The sequence below is a fragment of the Centropristis striata genome, chromosome 23 (genome assembly GCF_030273125.1).
Source record: "Centropristis striata isolate RG_2023a ecotype Rhode Island chromosome 23, C.striata_1.0, whole genome shotgun sequence".
In the NCBI taxonomy this organism is placed as follows: Eukaryota; Metazoa; Chordata; class Actinopteri; order Perciformes; family Serranidae; genus Centropristis; species Centropristis striata.
Window position 1 is genome coordinate 21952090 of NC_081539.1, and position 19497 is coordinate 21971586.

The 19497-nt window shown below is 40.2% G+C and overlaps 1 protein-coding gene across 1 annotated transcript in view; it reads left to right on the forward strand.

Annotated features, from left to right (window-relative positions):
* The window catches only part of ofcc1 (orofacial cleft 1 candidate 1), a 101817-nt gene that overhangs the window by 46893 nt on the left and 35427 nt on the right, over positions 1 to 19497 (forward strand). Inside the window, exons 18-20 of the mRNA XM_059326523.1 lie at positions 1513 to 1658; positions 15753 to 16004; positions 19159 to 19411. Coding sequence (XP_059182506.1) covers positions 1513 to 1658; positions 15753 to 16004; positions 19159 to 19411 — 651 coding nt within the window. The remainder of the gene's footprint in view (positions 1 to 1512; positions 1659 to 15752; positions 16005 to 19158; positions 19412 to 19497) is intronic.

Sequence of the window (19497 nt, forward strand, 5' to 3'; positions counted from 1 at the left end):
TCCAAGCCGCTCTAAACACGCCTCTTCCTGTGCTACAGAGGACTTAAGCTAAATTAATCAAAGCCTGCATGTTACCTGCCATACTTTGAAGTGGTAATTGCGAAATTACTCTGTGTGCTGATCTGGCATTGCTGCCTCCTGGTCCGCCCCTGCCATTGTGCCTCTGCTGCGGCCTTTTGTTGTTGTGATGTTATTGTTGCGGTAGTGAGAAGCCTATGAACAACATCAAGCCTCCGTCTGTCACACACATATACACATCCTCCCCTCCCGCCTCTCTCCCTCCAAGTCTTTATTCTTACTAACCTCCTCCTACTGATGTACAAGAGGCTCTTCAGACCTCCATTAATCAGTGATGACCTGTTAAATAAATGAGTTTGTTGATCTGAGGTTTTATTTCTCTGCAGCCTCTGTAGACCATTTTTTTCTCCTCCTCTTGGCCCTATCTTTAAAACCTTGCTAACTCTGTCAAATGTCGTGGTGTGGAACCCAGTTGTCTAATGATTAAGTGGAGTGATCTCCAACCTGCCCCAGCCTGGGAGCGCGAGGGATCAGATTTCAACCCTTCAACCTGCAGTGCAGGCCTAATTAAAATGAATTTTCTCCAGGCGACCACTTTGCCCACAGGGCAGGAATCCAGCTATATATGGAATCCGCTCTTAAGGTATTGCATTAAATTTATTGTGGGGAGACACCGGAGAACATTGTGGTTTATATATCTCCTGCATTTTTTTTCTCTCTGCTTTCTTTCCCGCTCCTTTCCACCTTTTTATTGTGATCATCACTCTGGAATCCAAGCTTGCTTTGGCAAAGATTGCCCTATGAAAACGGATGGAGCTTTTATGGGGCCCTGCCCATTTACTACTTCCTGGGCCCAGTTTATCTCAGAGGGAGAGACAGAAAGAGAGAGATGGAGGAGAGGAAAAAAAAACAGGAGAGAGAGGTAGAGTGAGACAGGGGCGGAAGAAAGAGAGAGCTTGCTTATTCCAACTGTGGATCTCATTAACATACATCAGTGAGTATTTCACAACTTCAAGCAGAAAGGCACTAAGCCCACCCAAGGGCAACACAGGCAGGGCTGACAGGGCCAGGGAAAGCAAGCCGTTAACATGTTGGCGGCTTAACAAATAATATCTGCTCCCAAGTACCTTGGTGAAATATTTAAAACCCCACTTCCTAACTCCATTTGACTGTGTTTATGACGATGACAGTAAACGACTTGTGTGGAAAAAAACAGTGCCAGCTGCTCAAATATCACATATTTAACACCACCGTCACTGTACACACGTTCCCCAAATGAACTCAACTTGAATGATGGCGTGCCGTATGCGATTTTGCCGTCATTCTTGTCTCATGTCAATTGAGGCGCGGTTGAGATATAGGAGAGGCTCCAAAGTGCCACGCACACTGTCACTGTCACCGTGTGCATCCCCCAAGATAAATTCAGAGGCCTGTTTCCTGCTTTGATTACAAATGACATCCGCATGTGTTCTCCCCGATTTCTGCTCCTCACAGAAGAAGCCAATCAAGAAGACAAATAGCTGCGGCCCCAGCATGAGCGGCAGCAGCGCACCGCCTCGGCAGGCAGACAAACAGAAGATGCAGCCTTCAATGGAGAACCTCTCCACGGAGGAGATGGAGGAGTATACATTCTCCCTACAGTAAGTCTCACCACTCATTATCCTGCCTCAGTCTCGCGAAATTCTAACGCGGAAAAAAAAAGGAGAAGAAAAACGTGGGTGACAACTGGTTTCTGTGCCTCACAGACAGTGATGTGCACGGCATCAAGCAGACAGACGCTGACAACAAAATGTGCCTTCAACACCTCCTGTACAGATATAGATACAGTAGTCACATGTCTTCTGAGGGAAATCCTAACTTAATGCAGTTTGCATGTGCTTTAGCTTTAATCGTGTATAACTTAATTTTAATTTAACATAAACAAGCCACAAGTCATTTTTAGAGCCTCATGGCCTAATCTGGCCTGGAAAAAAAGATAGTCACACTGGGTGAGAACTTTGTTAGTAAGCAGGAAAATTACCACTTTCAATAAGAGCTTACATTTTTATATCACATTTCAGCTTTTATGCATTAGATGCAGATGTTTAATTGTAAGATCAGAGTTCACTTTTTGATCAGTCTTATTCAAACCAATTAGTAAGGTAACTCACTGTACAGTTTTACAGAGGTTGTACTTTAGGGATAATTGAGTATTTCCCTTTTATGCTTCTTTGCACTTCTATATTTTCTAGGGAAATATTGTACTCCATTACATTTATCTTATAGCTGTATCTACATTTCAGATCAATATATAATAGCAAAACTTTAAAATGCTTTCATCTAGACATCTATAAATCAGTATTGATATTCCAGTAATTTATTAAAAATACAACTATAAATAATGATCACATGTAATTACTTGTAATACAGTGTTTACATTGTTGTATTGCTACTTTTTCTGAAGAAAATTCCATGTGTAGCCAAAACAAACAACCTACACCCATTATGTCACTTTAAGTTGTCACTACATCAGATTTTTACTGCACAATAACCATGGCCAAAAGAATTCACAATAACAATACTATTGTGATATCTATAAATATATATTTATTTTTAAACTATATGATAAATTTAACTTAAAATGTGTGTGGAGTGTAAAGAGGTTAATAGTCTGCAACCCACAACTGTATAAAAGAGCAGTTACACTTAATGGAAATTGAAAAGACAACCAGATAAACAAATAAACGCATAATCCTTACACTGAAATTTATTTTTAACCCTGATTCCAAAAAGTCGGGACACTGAGCAAAATGTAAATAAAAGTGTACATGTGAACATGAAATATATAGTCTTTGTACAGTTTTCAATGGACTTGCAAATTATTTCATTATGTTTTATTTACATTTTAGAAGTCCCAACATTTTCTAAATCAGGGTTGTACACAATATCCCGTGTGTGTTATTACCATGATATCAATAATACCGCTGTATCGCCACACCCTCAGTGTCACTGTGTGGCGTATTTGTTTTCTTCTGCACTATAAAATGCAACAAAGTAGGTTTGGAAAAATTAGTTTTCCTCTTTGCCATGGCTTACAGCATTTGATTTTAATGAGAAAACAGGGATGTATAAAATATAAACAAAGCAGGAAGCAGCAAATTTCAAACACCTTGGCCAAACGTGTTAAACTCAACAAGGTGCAGCACCATATGCCCATGGAGCATCAAAATAGGCTAAAAGCAAAATTGCTTATTTCAACAAAAAAGTCACAGGTATTTGTTTTTATTTGAACGTCAACTAAATTAAGGGGAGGGGATTACCACACACACTACTACACTGGGGGGGAGAGAGAGGCAGAGAGAGGGAGCCTATGTGTGTGTGAGGGAGACAGAAAGAGAGCTCTCCCTGGAGATTTAAAAGTACCCATGTTTCCTCATTTCTGGGAGTTGGTAATTTATAGCTGCTGGTCACATATTAAACAAGATCAGAGACTACTCCCTGACATCTTCTGAACATACTGGGGGAATTCAAATGATTACCAGCGTATCCTGCCAACAAATGACGACACAGGGACTATCTTGAGGGAGAGTGAATACAAAACGAACACAGAAACCCAGGCAGGCTGCACACAAAGGGACACAATTAAATGGTTTTCACGATTATTCATAGTGCCGCTTTTTTACCTCTGAGCAGTCGCCGGGTTCCGTGAGATGAGACGTTTCTGTCAGTTATAGGTACGGATTGTATTGAGTTGGAGCCCTGGCGGTTCCCTGATGCCCTGTGAAGGTGCTGCTGCTATTGATTTTATCTTTACAAGCACACACATTACAGTATCTCTGAGCTAAAGGCTGCTTTTTTTTTTGCCCTCGTCTAATCAGAACATTAGAAAGATACGGTGCCAGTGTTGGCTTTCACAATGAAGTTAAAGACGGTCTCAAAGTCATACCCTCACCCTTCTCTCCCACTGTGCTGTTTGACTTAGTCTCCTCTACATCACCTGAGGACTGACAGAGATGCAGACAAAAGGAATTGTTGACAGATTTTCTTTTTTTTTTTTACTTTATGTGCCGTAATGATGTCATCTCCATCTCTCCTGGCATTCCTAGGGCTCCGTTTCTATCTTTGCGTGTGTTTATATGCATTTGTGCATGTGTGTGGGAGTGTGTTTACGTGTGCATCATCTCTCGACTGTGTCAGCGTGCAGTGTGCACATGAATGTCTGCGTATACATGTATTTTATGTGGGATGAGGATTCATACTGCAGTGATTGAGGGATATTACTGCCATCTATTGAGCCACAAGAGATTGAGCTCATTGAGGTTTTTATAGGGCGTCCCGGCACAAATGTGCAAATCAGATGCTCATGCATTATTAAGCAAACACTTAGAAACAGTAAGATTCGGTTAGGATAGTCTGAGAATCAAACCAAATCTTTAACACATGCATTTATTTCCAGGACGTCACAGTCAAGAACACTTTATGTAGAATAAATGTAGAGAACTGTATTGGAACAATGCAGGCCAATGTCTTACAGAGCTCCACAGTATTTACAGTACTTAAACTTATCATAAGAGTAAACCTTATGTATGTAGCCACAGATGTGACTAACCTTTCTGTTAAGAAATCAACTGTCTAAAATTAAAATTATATTTTTACAGATATTGTAACTAATATTTTCACTTATCTACTGCCAACTATACATTCATTTACTACATTACACACACTCTTACATACCCATGCATATGTACTTCAGCCCATATGGATTATTAATATTTTTTACCACTGTTATATCCATACATATATGCCGGATCTATACCATTTTAAACTCTAGCTGTTATTCTCTGTAAATTACTAATGATACTGTTCATACTGTATATATCTGGTTTATTCTTACTGTTTATTTCACAGTCTATTTATTCTATATTTTATTCTGGAAATTCTGCACATTACTCTGCACTTTACTGCTTTTGTGCACTCCTGGATAGATGTTAAACTGCATTGTGTTTTCTTAGTAGCTGTACCTGTGTTGAATCTAATACAACCCCAATTCCAGAAGCGTTGCGACGCTCTATAAACATAAATAAAGACAGAATACATTAGTGTATATATTTACAAAAGAACAAAAGTTTACCAGTTAGAGCATTACATATCTTGTTTTGTACAGTTTTCAGTTGAATGTAGGTCAAAAAGTTGTTTGAAAATAATTGTATTCTATTTTTATTACATTTTTCACAGTGTCCCAACTTTTTTTGGATTTAGGGTTGTATGAATGCATCTAATTAATCTAATGAGGGATGTACCAGAATATGATTATGTTATTCTGGAAAACTCAAATAAAGTGAGAAAAAAAAGATTAACACATCTGTGCGACGGACATTATGTTTCTTGAAATTTCTCAATCAGTTCTATGCGTTCTATATTATATCAATTTGACGCTTTGAAGGCACAAATTGGTAATTGCATTACCAATTAATGTGAGGTTATAAAACACAAGTTCTACATTTGTCCTTTGTAATGGGACCACACATGTTTCAGTGCTCTATTCAAATACAGACACAGATAATGTTGTTGGTTGGACAGATACAGATACAAATACAGATAGTTATAACTAAAACACCTTTTCTTTATTTTTTTACTTCAGACAAGTAGAACTGCTTAGAAATACATCTTCTAAGAGCTGTTTTGATTGTCTCCATTATATCTGTCTTTACTATATTAAAAGTTTTTGTTTCAGTGAGGCCAGTGTCAGCTTTTCTCTGCAAGCTAGAAATGTTATTATCTTTTTAAAAAGTATTTTATTTGACAGTTCTAGTTCATAACCTCAAAAGCACATCCATCCCTCTTATAGAGAGAAGAAACCCGACATGGTATATGGAATCATAATAACTGTAAACCATAAATTACAATTTCAAAGACAACACAGTGTTCCTTTTACTGCAAGTATTGACAATTGCAAGTCAATTCTGGGCAAATGAAAAAGACTATGAAAACAAGCCAGGAATGATTCTTCTTCTCTACTCTTCTCTTTTTTTTTTGAGTTCCTATGCTGCTGCTATCTGTTTGAACATGCATGAAAGGCTTCTGCCGACCTTCCAGCTTATTTGATGTCTACAAGTGTAATCTTAACCACCTTTTTTCTCACAGAATAGCACTGAGCAAAATCAAAGCACCTGATTCAATACAGCTGTTGTAATTCGATAGGGCCAATTTAATGCTTTCGTATGGTGCGGCAACAACTTCTAGAAAAGGTAAACATACTCAGACTGAATTCATTTCACACCTTAGAGGGTACTTTAGCAGTACTTTGCACTAAGTGTACTCAGCACTGCGATAAGTTATTGCTAGCTTGCATTTAAGCTTTACAAACTTCACTTTTTTTATTACTTACATCCTAAAAAATACTTTTGTCAGTTGTTGCTTTTCGGAGAACATTTTGCTCCTATCTCTTGTTCCTCAGACAAATTTTGATTTTCATGCATCAGTGATTATTGCCAATTAGCTTTTTTTGCTTTGTGTCTCACCAATGTCACCCAACTATTTCTTTTTTCTACTCTGGTTTTGAGGAGAGAAACCTGTTTTAATCAAAGTCATTCTCACATAGCAATTAGATCTAATTAGTCCAATTATCAAGATTCTAATTACATTGAAATATACCCCCTAAATCTCATATCAATTATAGTATGTGTGACTTGTCCTGATCAGGAGACATGAAGAGAGAGAGAGAGAGAGAGAGAGAGAGAGAGAGAGAGAGAGAGAGAGAGAGAGAGAGAGAGAGAGAGAGAGAGAGAGAGAGAGAGAGAGAGAGAGAGAGAGAGAGAGAGAGGAGAGAGAGAGAGGAGAGAGAGAGAGAGAGAGAGAGAGAGAGACAGAGTAAAGACAAAGCTGGGTGGGAGGTAGAATAAAAGAGCATCCACATCCTCCGGAGGCCAAATGACTGCAGAACTGACTCCATCTGTCCCCAAAGCTTTTATTCCAAAAGACTCTATGGCCATTTGGGGATAAATGTCACTTAACCTTTATTCTTTTTTTTTTTCATATTCAGAACTATTTTGTTACTTTTAATGATGTTATGATTAGTTACATCCTAGTTTTCTGTCAATTAGATGAGACGAGTCAAAATGAATACAGTTTTAGCATTTTGAGTTATCAAACACTACTGCTAAGTCTGATCAAAGCTGCAGAAGAGAACGTGATGGAAATAATTATCACCTGCATTAAAATCAGGCCCAATGTTTTGTACTCGCATGTCAGCGTGTGGCAGGCAGCGTACACAAACACACACACAAACACGCACAGACCTGCACAGTATGTTGCTATAGCAGAACAGTATGGCGCTGTAGGTGCACAGGCAAAACACACACGCACGCACGCACACATGCACAGCCTGTTCTTGTTGTGGAGTCAGAGGGAACACACTGACCTAATTTCCCCCAGTTAGCTCGCCTCGTTGGGGACCAACAATCCTCTCCTCCCGTTTCCCCCAACCGAGCCCATCAGAGCACTCACTCACTGTGTCTCTCTGTCTCTCTGTGCCCTCCATCTGTTTGCATACAATGTAAATTTAGCAATAAAGTGTGCAGTTATATCGTTCGTCTGCACAGGATCATGTGCAGAAAACATTGATAGGATGCACCCCGCAGTGTCATTCCTTTTTCTGAAGAAGAGCCATTAACTATCATGGAGAGGAAGAGAGATCGGCCTGCAGTAACAGACAGAGAAAGAGAGAAAAACACCTGAAATAACAGCTAGTTCCAGGCTGTCAATCCCCTGCATACTGCAGCATCGAATCACAACTCAGTGCAAGGGTCAATCAATTCTGATGTAATGCTGGTAGGAGAGGTGGGTGGAGATGGCAGTGCTGTTCACCCCTGGGTCTCTAGTGCTTTCCTGTGCTGAGGGGGCAGGAATGTGTGTGTGCATGTGCGAGTGCGTGCGTGCATGTGTGAAAGAGAGGCCCCTGGCTACCGCGGCCCGAGTGCACATGTTAGGGTTTTCTGCGGCCAGACGCGCCCTGGGTCACTTCGGATCTCACAGACGCACACATACACAATCAACGAGCTGCTTCCTTTATGGAAATCTGAGCTGTCAGCTCCCTGACAGGCTAATGTTGCGATATGATTGGTTAATCTGCAGTGATGTGGCTGTCAGTCAGAGCTGACTGCGGTCCCATTGGTGGTCTGGGTCAAATGAATGCGTTTCCCACAGACACGTAAGAGAGAAGAGGGGAGGGGAGGGAACGGATTGAGAAAAAATGACAGGAACTATATGTGAGAGCATATGAGTGATTGCATGTGATTTGTGCATGATTGTGTGTATGTGAGAGAGAGAAAAGGAGCCAGGCCAGAGGTGACATTTCCCTCACGCTCTTCTTTTTTCATCTGTAATCACTTGTTCCCCAAGTTTGACATAAACATCTAAAAAAGATTGCGAAAGTCAGCAAACAACTCTCCAAGAATTTAAAAATGGATTTGTACATGCAGATACATGTTAGCTAATGCATTGAAGCACAAACATACACTAATGCGCTGTGCCCTGTGCAAATAAATATGAACTTTTGGGAAAACATGTCTGACTGGCAGCTCTAATAATACAGCTGACAAGTCCTAGATGTCGATGTAATCAGAATTTGATTTGCACATTTGTGTATATATGAGCATAAAGTGCCAGTTTAGAACTAGAACATGCTTGATTGATAATTGCACTGACACCACATTTGTCTTGCACTTTATTTGTGTGGAGGCACACATGCATAAGAGTGACACTTATAAAAACAAACCCGTAACCCATTTATGGTGTTTTTCTCATCAGAAGTCATGTGACCCATTTCGTCCTGCTTTGACTCAACAGTTGGTCTGTGGCACAAGGCGGCATTTCAGGTCATGCCAAACCTTTTTTTTTGTCCAGCACCCACTTAATTGCTCTCTACATATACACATATAACACATGGTTAGTCTCTCTGGCTCCTAATTATTTCCTCTCTCACTCTCTTCCAATAATTCTGTCTTTATCTTGCTTTCCCTGCCTCTAATTTCCTCCATCTTTCTCTCGCCATCCTCTCCTCATTCTCGCTCTGTCTCTATCTCTCTTGTGACAATGTCCTGCAGTTATGAGGCAAGGTCAGAGAAGTGAAATCCATTTAAATACTGATGCAACTCTCTGGAGGCCCATACTCAGCCTCCGCAGCACTCTTCTCTGTACGCCTCACCCAAATTGATGAATGGATAGATCCCCTCAATTCATTTATTATTTGTCCTGCATTAATCATCCTATGTATTACACACTGGTACTACTGGCACCCTGTTTTGAGTATTTTCTCACTGCCCCCCAAAAAAAGTTTATAGAGAGAAAAACAACCTGTTCTTCATTGTTGAGGACTGTGGTGGTAGCTGTGGTAGCTGTGTGTGTAATGAGTGCGTGGGAAGTCTCGATGTGTTTGTTGATCCCAGGTGCATCTGCATTTGAAATGTTTCCACCCTAGTTTATGGCGCACCAAGGGACCTGCCATTTCCATGTTTTAATCCCCTCTCGTGCTAAGTCAGGCGATCTATAAAAACGCCACATGTTGCACGGCAGTGAAACGGCTACCTCATGTATACGTCTGAACTACTCCAAGGTGTGTGGGGAGGCCAAAACACGTTTTCGCAGAAGGGATTTGCTTGGCTAGTGCAGGAGTCACAAAACTGGATTATCACTGATCAAATTTGCTTTCTTAAATGGTCCTTTGGCTAGAAGCTTTATAGGTTTGCCATTTTAAACAAAGTATATTAATGGATTGCACTGGAGCAAGCTAGCCTGATCCTACTATCCGCACCTTTAAAACTTTATTAACATTCAATATTTACAAATTCCATACAAGAAAACTAGGCATAAACTGGAGCATTATGTGCTGGACTTTTTCTTGGTCATGCCCAATACTTTCTGTCTTTTCTTTGTCGTGTCGTTTCCAGGAAACTATCGGAGAATCCAGGAAGTTACTCCTCAAGAAACAATTTACTGTGCATGGCAGCTAGGTTCTCATATTATCACAAGATTATGCAAGAAGCTCAGGATCATATATCACCGAATCCATTTCATCAGGCTTCCAATCATGTGTTTGTGGTTAGACCAATCAGCTCCTAGTTGTATTTTTGAAAGTGCCTGCCCTTTTTCAAACACTTTCCAATGATGTCTTCAGGTTATGAAAAAATTGTAAGCAGGAACTAGATTGCCACTCTGTGAGCACTGACTTCCTCCAAGGCCAGTGGTGCATTCATGTCCCCATTGAATGATCCGTTTCCCAAGTTGGGAAATCCTTCTTCCTACTAGAGTGTTAAAGTTGTAATGTGAAACAAGATGGATACAAAGCAACACAAACAACACGTTGATAGCTTTCCAGTTTTTGCGTAACAAAAAGAGTAAAGGAAATGCTTCACTTTAGCAAGCAAGTAAGATCAGGAACATTTTTTCCCAATTATTCCGACACCACAAATGCCCTATATCGCAAAGTTTACAAAAGAGAAACATAATTTGTGCACCTGCCCCATTTTGGATCTGATCCAAAACTCAACAGGTTCTTCCTTCTTTCCCAAGTTTCATTAAAATCTGACCTGTAGTTTTTCCTGCTGACAGACAGACAAATAAACACCAAACTGAAAAACATGACCTTCTTGGCAGTAATTATTGAACATCAGCACAGAGTCGTCATTTCTATTTTTTTATCTTAGTTGATGATATATCAATTAACATCATTACTATACAAAGTCATCTTCCAGAATTCACATCCTCAATTTGGAGTTTTGGTTGCCTATATAAAATGCCCCACATCATGCCTTTAATTACCATTTTAATACTGATGTAAATGTTTCTTCCCACTTGGTTTCACATTAAATATGATAAGATCATTAATTCAACATTTCTATGGGTTTGCATATGCATCTCATCTCCTGCTAGCTGATCAACAGCAAAGAGCACTTGTGGCCTTTTCCATTGCCCTCATACGCTTGCCTGCATGAGAGAACCTCCCTCGCATTGTAAAAATGAGCAGCCAACTATTAGTCAAACATGAATTCCTAATTAAGTGGAACATTTCTTTTTTCACTGCTTCTGATTATGCTCCCCTCCACTCCCTGTCAGCTGCAAATAATTCGGTGGTGCATCGTTGTACTATTTTAATTACATGATGGACTCCAGTTCTGCAGCTGAGTCACTCTTCCATAATTCTCTTTTAACTACACCCCAAATACCTGCCACTGTGCTCCCATTTTGTCAATGAAACTCATTTATGTGTATTCTCGCTTTGCCAGGGTCTCTGTAAAAAGCTGTGCTTATAAAGCCCCAAAATGGTAATTGTTCTTGGAACAAATAAAATTTAAAAAATAAGGGGGGAGAGAGTGAGTGAGAAAGAGTGAGCTCAAAGTTAAATTGGAGGCATTTTTTTGTATTTTTTTCAGTATAAATAAAACTTCTCACAAGATGATATAAAAATGACTCAATTATCTAAAAGCCTTGCAGGCATATACTGCTGCTCTGTTCAACTTGTTTTTATGCACACACACATTCAAGGTGCTTTGGAAAATGATACCAGCTTAGTAACCAATGATTATCATTTAATACATCTTGTGGGAGCAGGTTTCTTTGTGATTTCCTCTTTGTGAGGTTTCATAGCTTCCTGTATTATATTTGCCCCACCTGTGCAAAGCCCTACTTATATGCCAATCATTACGTACACCTATGTGCTTCTGCTTGAATGCAATAAATAGGCAGTTAAAGCTTCTATTGTGGGAATGACTGTAACATCCGTACAGGATGTAAACTTTGATCAACATTGATCAGGATCAGTAGACCCATGTATATTTGTTCATGTTTATGCAACACAGAGTTAATAATGTGCTCCACTGGCTGACCTGTTGATCCTATTGGATACAGATGGAAAAATATTAAGCCTGTGTTTCCTGACATATAGATATATAGATATGGCAGTTTAGTAGCCTGGGAACGAGACATATCTGTAAGCTCATGTTTCATTTACTCTGGCAGAGGCGTCTGGTCCCCCTCCTGTTCAGACACATTTCTAGTGACCTGGCTCTCGGCCACATTAGATCTAACCACGCCCGCTTCTGTTTGACAAGGCCGCGACGCAGCACCACCCGGTGAAATTGTGTTTATCCGACCATAAATATCACAAGAAAACGCTAGCTAGTGTTGCCAGCTTTCCCTCAACCTCACTCCCAAACTCCTGCAACTGATAGACTAATTCAGTGCAGACAGCAGCTCAAGAAATGGATTGCTGGCTAGTTAGCTAGCTAGCTAACTTGTCTGTTTCCGGAGCTTCCTACTTAGCAAGCTCTATGTTCTGTTAGGGTCCGTTGTTTGAGCATCTGCTTATAAGTTTCACACGTTATTTTCTGCAACATTCAAAACCTTAATAAAGCCTCAGAAAGAGAGCTAGTTATGTAACCCACAGAGGACAGATGACTGATACTTTCGCAATCCAAAACAAATGCATTATCAGCATTCTTCAAAACTGAAATGTAAACAAAGATGCGGTATCTCCAGTCCGATCTCTTGACACCTAAGATAATCACACTTCCATAATCACCTCAGCACTCCTCTAAGAAAACAATCACCTTATCTGTCAATCTTTTAAGTCTATTTTTCACACTGTATCTTTTGCTTTCTCTATTTCCCCAACAGCAAGCCATTCTTCGACTGTGTGGTAAAGATGTGTGGTTTTAGTGCATTTATAAACAATGCCGGTGGCCCAAATAAGAAAGTGACAGAAAATAACTTAATCCTCAAAATAAAGGGATAAGTCCAATACTTTAAGTGGCCTTAGACTGGAGGGTTTAAGCCATCAGGGCGATGCAGAGGGATTCTGAGGGTTACCTTCACTCTCCTCGGCCCTGGAGCCTTCTCACCACAAATCTGCTATTTAAAATGTAACACCCCACTGTACTCCTCTCCTCCCCCGCCCCTCCATCTCTCATTACCCATGCCGTCTTAGAGGTTTAATACTTGTCTGTACTTGCTATTCACTTTGTGCTATTTTTAAGAGCACAGCTCCCGTTTACTGTCATGCCATACAACATTAAGGGACACAGCCTGGGAAAACCAGTCCAGGAGATGGTTCTTGCTCCAATGGTTGACAGATATATGCTAGTTAAATCTGATTTACAGGCTTTGGCACTCTGTGGTAAGGTTTAAGGAGAACGAGGAGTCCTTTTGCAACGTGCTTTGATGACATGGGAATGAACAACAACCGTATCAAAACTGAGATAATGAGGGAACAGCTTCTGGCCCAGATTTCACAGAATCATACTACAATTAAAATATAGTATTATGTACCAATGCATGCCTGTTGAAATGGTTAGTTTCATCTTTGGGCCCGCTACGCCACATGCTATCAGTCGTTCGGGGGACAAGCTGTGAAACATCCTTCGTTCTTGCAAGATAAAAAGCCCACACCTCCACCCCCTGCCTTTCCCTCTTTTTCTTTATTGTACTTTTGTAATTGGAGGTGCCATAATGAAATCAATTCAGTGGTGATAACAGATTTCACATCATGTTACCAGTTTCCTTTGGAAGAGGCCGCCACACGAAGACGGCTAAAAATATTCCTTCTTTCATGCATCATCAATATCTTCATTATATGAAAGATGGGCGTCAGGTTGTATTTGCTGTTTTCCTTTAATGTCACTTGACAGGGTAGCATCTTGCCTGTGTCTGTGACACACTGCTTTTTTGTCTACTCTGTAATTCCACTTCTGCAGACATGCGGAAAGCAGTTTTATACCACACAGTGAAGCAAGTCGTGATAAAGCTTGGAACAGAATGGAAGGGCCTTTGTCAAAATCATAATAAAAAAGCAGAGACACGCATTTGCTCATACATTATCATTTTTCGGTGTGTGTTACACTTAAGAATCTTGTATAAACACACTTGACATCAGAATTGCACACTGTTCAAAATCATACAGTTACATCAAAACTTATTTTTGTTGCGGTGACCTGAAAGCTGACATACATAATCTATTTTTGCAACATCTCCTGTCGCCTAAATATTTGAGGTAGTTACTTCAAAGTTATATTCATTTCTAATGTAATTAATTAATATAGAGGCTGTGGCATCCCATTATGAAAAGCTGACAGTTTTCACTTTACAACAAACTGCTATTTACCAAAACAACAGTAAATAGTGCCTTCAGGTTTAATTTACATGTAATAAAATCACAATAAATGCAACACAAGTTTCCGTACATCCCCATTAGATACAAAATCTTTAATGTACAGCATCTCAAAGTATCTAAATGCAGTCAAACACTTGGAATACATGCAGTACTTTTAAAATCTCAACTACCGAACTGACCGGTAACTGACTTTTCTGCCAGATGTTTATCCTCTCTGCTCGAGTTTATTTCAGCCAAGCTATGAATATTTATCATCCCAAACTGTTGACTGAGCGTTTTCTGAATGAATCTCGAGTTCTCCCACATGTACTGTACGCTACACCACCGCTCTTGTGTGCATCCACTAAGGAACTTGATAACTTCAAATAATTTAACACTTCAGAGAGTGTAGCCACCTCACAGGAACAAGAAAGATGATCTCTTTTGTTTTAAATGTAGCCGTGTGACTGTACATATTTCAGCAGCAGTACAGGCACGAGAAAACACAATGCTGCATTTTGATGTAAGTCTAGCCTAATTATTTGGTTGGTAGGATGGGGAGGGGGCAATACAATTGATTCTGTTTTTTTTTCTCATTTTTCGTCTTTAGGCAGTGTACCATTTTCCCTAGATACACACTACAAAGTGAATTCCAACTGTGCTCTGGGACACAGTGGTGAGACACAGGGATGTCCACAGGCAAAGGCCTTAAGTCACACTCTGTGATTCTAACCACAGCTCCTCTGTATACACCTACTTTAGCCTTCGTCTAATTACTGCCGGCCAGACGATTGGGGTCATCAGTGTCTGTATATGTTGACATGTTCAAACTATAATAAATGGATAGCTGGGCACATTGTAACTATACACTTATTTACTATGCACGCATGCTGGATGTAGTATGTATGAGGTTTTTTATTCTAGGCTGTTACAAGCCCAACATATTTTGATCTCCCTCTCCTCTCCTGTCCTCTCCTCTCCTCTCCTCTCCTCTCCTCTCCTCTCCTCTCCTCTCCTCTCCTCCACTGTTCCATCTGTGCCCTCTATATGAAAGGGAATAGTTGAGCAGGCCTGACAAAGGGCGGCACAGAGGAGGCAGAGGTGCTGAGGGATGCTGAGCACTGCTGGAAGGGATTCCTATCTGTTTGTGTGTGAATGTGTGTCAATTTGAATACTACATTTCCCTACTTATTATTTAGTGCCTGCATGTGATGATAGTAAAAAAAAATGCATTTGAATACTGTATGTAATGCATAGAAAAGGAAGTATTTGCATTGTGAATTCAAACATACATACATAAACATAACATGTTGTGTTGTTTCTCACCTTTATATTTGTAACCTGCTGAGATCTACAGAGAGAGTACATGTTGCTCTTTAAACAGTCTTTACTGACACTGTCACACATGTGCAGGAACTGTTTAATCACTCTGTGTTCAAGCTATCTAGCTGAAATAAAATGCAAAAGGAAAGACATTGAAAAAGTGTCAGTTTAAGACATTTGACAAAAGATAATCTGACTAAATGTTGTTTTTTATTGGAATAAGTAAAGAAAAGGTAATGAAAAACTTTCTCATGCATGGTGTGTCTGATTCTCCTCTGTCCAAAAACAGATCAGCACTGACTGGATCTGGCTCCCGCCCATCACGCCTGTCCGATCGAGCCCGCCTGGCCCTCCGCATGCTGCCGTCCGAGCTGGGCCTGCCGTTGCCGAGGCAACAACAGCCGCATAGTAGCTGGCGTGGCTCCGTTCGGCAGCTCGGCCTCATTATGCTGCTGCTGGCTTTGATGTGGTTTGTGAGGCTCTACCTGCATTACTGCAGCCAGTGGCTCTACCTCCAGGCCATAGCAGTTCCTGTCAACAAGTGAGTTTGCTTCCTTTGATATCACCCTGCATGCACACACACACACACACTTGCACACATACGGGCGGGGGGAGTGTATGGATACACAGAGTAGAACTACATAGACACTTTTTGGGCACACACATTGCTGCTGACATAAATCCTTTTACATGGAGAGCAGATACATACATAGATTACTGAAGCACATATGCAAATTGCAGATGCGCACACACATACACACACACACACACACACACACACACACACACACACACATACAAACTCATGCGTGCAAGCTCACACACATGCAAAGTTGTGAAACAGGCTGCAGAGGGGTTAAGGAGCAGAGGAGAGAGCAAGGATGTGCAGTGTGTCTGAGCGTGTGTGTTGGCAAACACATACACACACACTGGATACGCCCAAATCATCTGTTTGGAATCCCCCCATTAACATTTTAACAAGACTCTCTCAATATTAACAAACCATTGCTGGGGGAGTTTGTTGATTTCACCACACGGCTTTAAGTCCCAAAAGGCTACATTATTTGGAAGGAATTTATTGTTATTATTTGGTACACAGCATCGATAATAAACAGCAATAAGATACCACAGAACTGTTAAATCACATCTCAATAGCATATGGTGCTGATTTAATTCATCACAATAAAACAAGCTGGCTGCAAACATGCATACAAGCAGGTTTTTATTACAATAACATGGGGGTGCAAACATCACGCGTTAAATCATGGAAAGTGATAGAGCAAGGCTGTGGGAGAAAAAAAAATGTGGCGGAATAGAAAAAAAATGGACTGAGGGGGTGGATAGGAGGTGAAAAAACAAAAATGTGAAAACAGAGGGGGTCAACGTCGGATGACAACTTCCACATGTCCAAATCTGCTGCTCTCCCTTCGAGCATTTCTCTCTCCATGCAATGGCCAGAGCTGGTGGTGCCCAGTGAGAGAGAGCGACAGAGAGGCCAAGTGACAGTCAGAGTGGCTAGTGTGATGACAGGCCTCCCTCCCTTCTTGTTTTTATCTCACTCTGTTTTTTCTTCCTCTCTAACTCTGTGTCTCTTTGCCTCCTCCTCCCCCATAATCCACCCTTGGACATCAACGGACAGCAAAGTGTGCCCAGGAGCAACAGAGTCTCTGGCCTCAATGTTGCTTCAGTCACCTATGAGCTCTCCTTTCTTCCTTTTTCCTTTTTTTTTCTTGTAGTGCAGTTTTATATACTGACATAAGTAAAACAACAGTCTAGAATTGGTCCAGTACCAGCCCTTTGTTATTTTTGCAGAACTTAAAGTAAATGCAAAAGTACTCATTATGCACAATTGCTTCTATCATTGATATATAGTATCAATATGTTATTGGACGGATATTACCTCCACCAAAGAGGTAATGTATTTGTCTTTTTAACAGCAGGATTAAAGAGCAACTACTGGCACAATTTTCATTAATCTTGATGGAAGGGCAGATCCCAATCACAGTGTAATTACATAAGTTATTTTTCACTTACATTAACATTGCAAAATAAGGCATTTGTGATGCATTCATGGGTCAGAATCAACTAAAAAAATTGGTTTCCAACAGAAAAAAAATCAGAAAGTCCATGAAAATGTCGGTACATATTTAATTGCTCACCTGATACACCTCCGCTGCTCTTTGTTAGTGATGTCCATTGAAGCTTCATGAACCATTTAATTGTATCTGTTGACCCCGCTAGATGGGGCTCTTAATGTAAAAAAAGGCTCAAGAAATGGTAATTCAGTGTTCTTTCAGAGAATGGCGCCATCTAGTGGGCAGAGAATGGTTCATGAAGCTTCATGTGTCCATCACTAGTTGCCACAAAAATACTGTAAATAATTATCAAGGTGTTGTTTAAATGCCTTGTGCAATAAAATACAATACATCATGAGGTCTTTTCCACTAGTTGCTTATATGCATCAATGTGTACGTAGCGTTTTTTAGCTGAGTCAGATCAGGCCAATAGTAATTGTCCAGTTGGGAAGTTAATTGTATTTTATTACAATGACCATTACAATGTATCCAAGTACAATATTTCTCTCGGAAATGTTATGGAGTAGAATTATGTTGTAGCATAAGCTGAAAATACTCACATATCAAACACATTTTTGCCTTTGAGTAATTGTAAAATATTTCCCTCACTGATCAAGATCTACATTGCCTGGCAAAAGCGCTGCACATGCTTAAAACATTTCATAAATACCACATGCAGTTTTGATATTTCAAAAATCGCATTTGAAGAGACGCTAAATTCGATCTAATATGGAATGATCACCGTCAATATTTGATATGAAACGATGCTGCCAATGTCAAAATGCTGTTACAATTTATTGAACTGGAAAGTTTCATCATATTAGATCAAGATTCACTATAAATGAAATATGCCCCTGTCATTCTTGGAATGAGATTTAACAATTTATCTGCAAAAGAGAAGCCTAAAGTGTAAAAAATAACATTAAACTCTTTGTGTGTGTGTGCTGGTCATTCAGTGAGGTAATCTCTGTGCTCTAAAAGGACTTTCAGAGGATTGGATCTGTGTGTTAGGAGATTTGCCTCAGATAAAACACCAATGGACCTTCACTGTCAGATTAATGGACAGAATCTCAGAGACGCTTGACTCTTGGAGCAAATCAGATGGAAATTAATGAGCAAAAACTGGACCTCTCCTCTCTCACCACTGGCTCTACCTCCTCCTGACTGATGGGAAGATTAAGAAACTCATGAGGCTTGCGGTAAATGGGGAGTCTCACTTTCAATAGTGGGCCAAGAAAAACTGCATGTGCATGTGTTAATACTGTTACTTTTAGTTGTTTTATTTTATATATATATATATATATATATATATATATATATACATATATATATTTATACAGATTATCTCATTAATTTATCTAAGTGTTAACATTATCATATCAGGGATCAGCACATACCAATAATACAGCAAATTACAATGTTAATTGTCATCAAACTAATTAAATATGATTGAATCAACCACAAACAACATAACATAGTGTGTGAATTGCTGGAACTGGTTGCCCTTGAGCTGCAACGCATCACAAACACAAATATACAACATCATATTGACACACGCACACACTTCACACTCTGCCCACATCACAGCACATCAGCCGCCTCCGTTTCCTCTCCCGCCAGATTCCAGTTCCACGCACACACGGTGGACCTCGTATACCAGAGTTCTTTGCTCCACACCCGGGAGGAGCTGGCGATGGTGGTGGTGGGTCCCCTGACCTTGAACGCAGTAATGTTCCTGCTGGTTCTGATCAGATGGGGCTGTCAACAGATATTTGGCTCACTCCCTTCCTTCACGTCAAAGTTTATCATGGCTCAGGGAGTGTGGACAGTCCTCGACCCCCTGGCAGTCTTTGCAGTGGACGCCGTCCTCGGGGTAAGTCACTTAAAAATAACTTGGACACTTGTGCACTTTAAATAGGAGTTCACTTTATCTTGGCAAAGTGACTTTAGATTACAAAA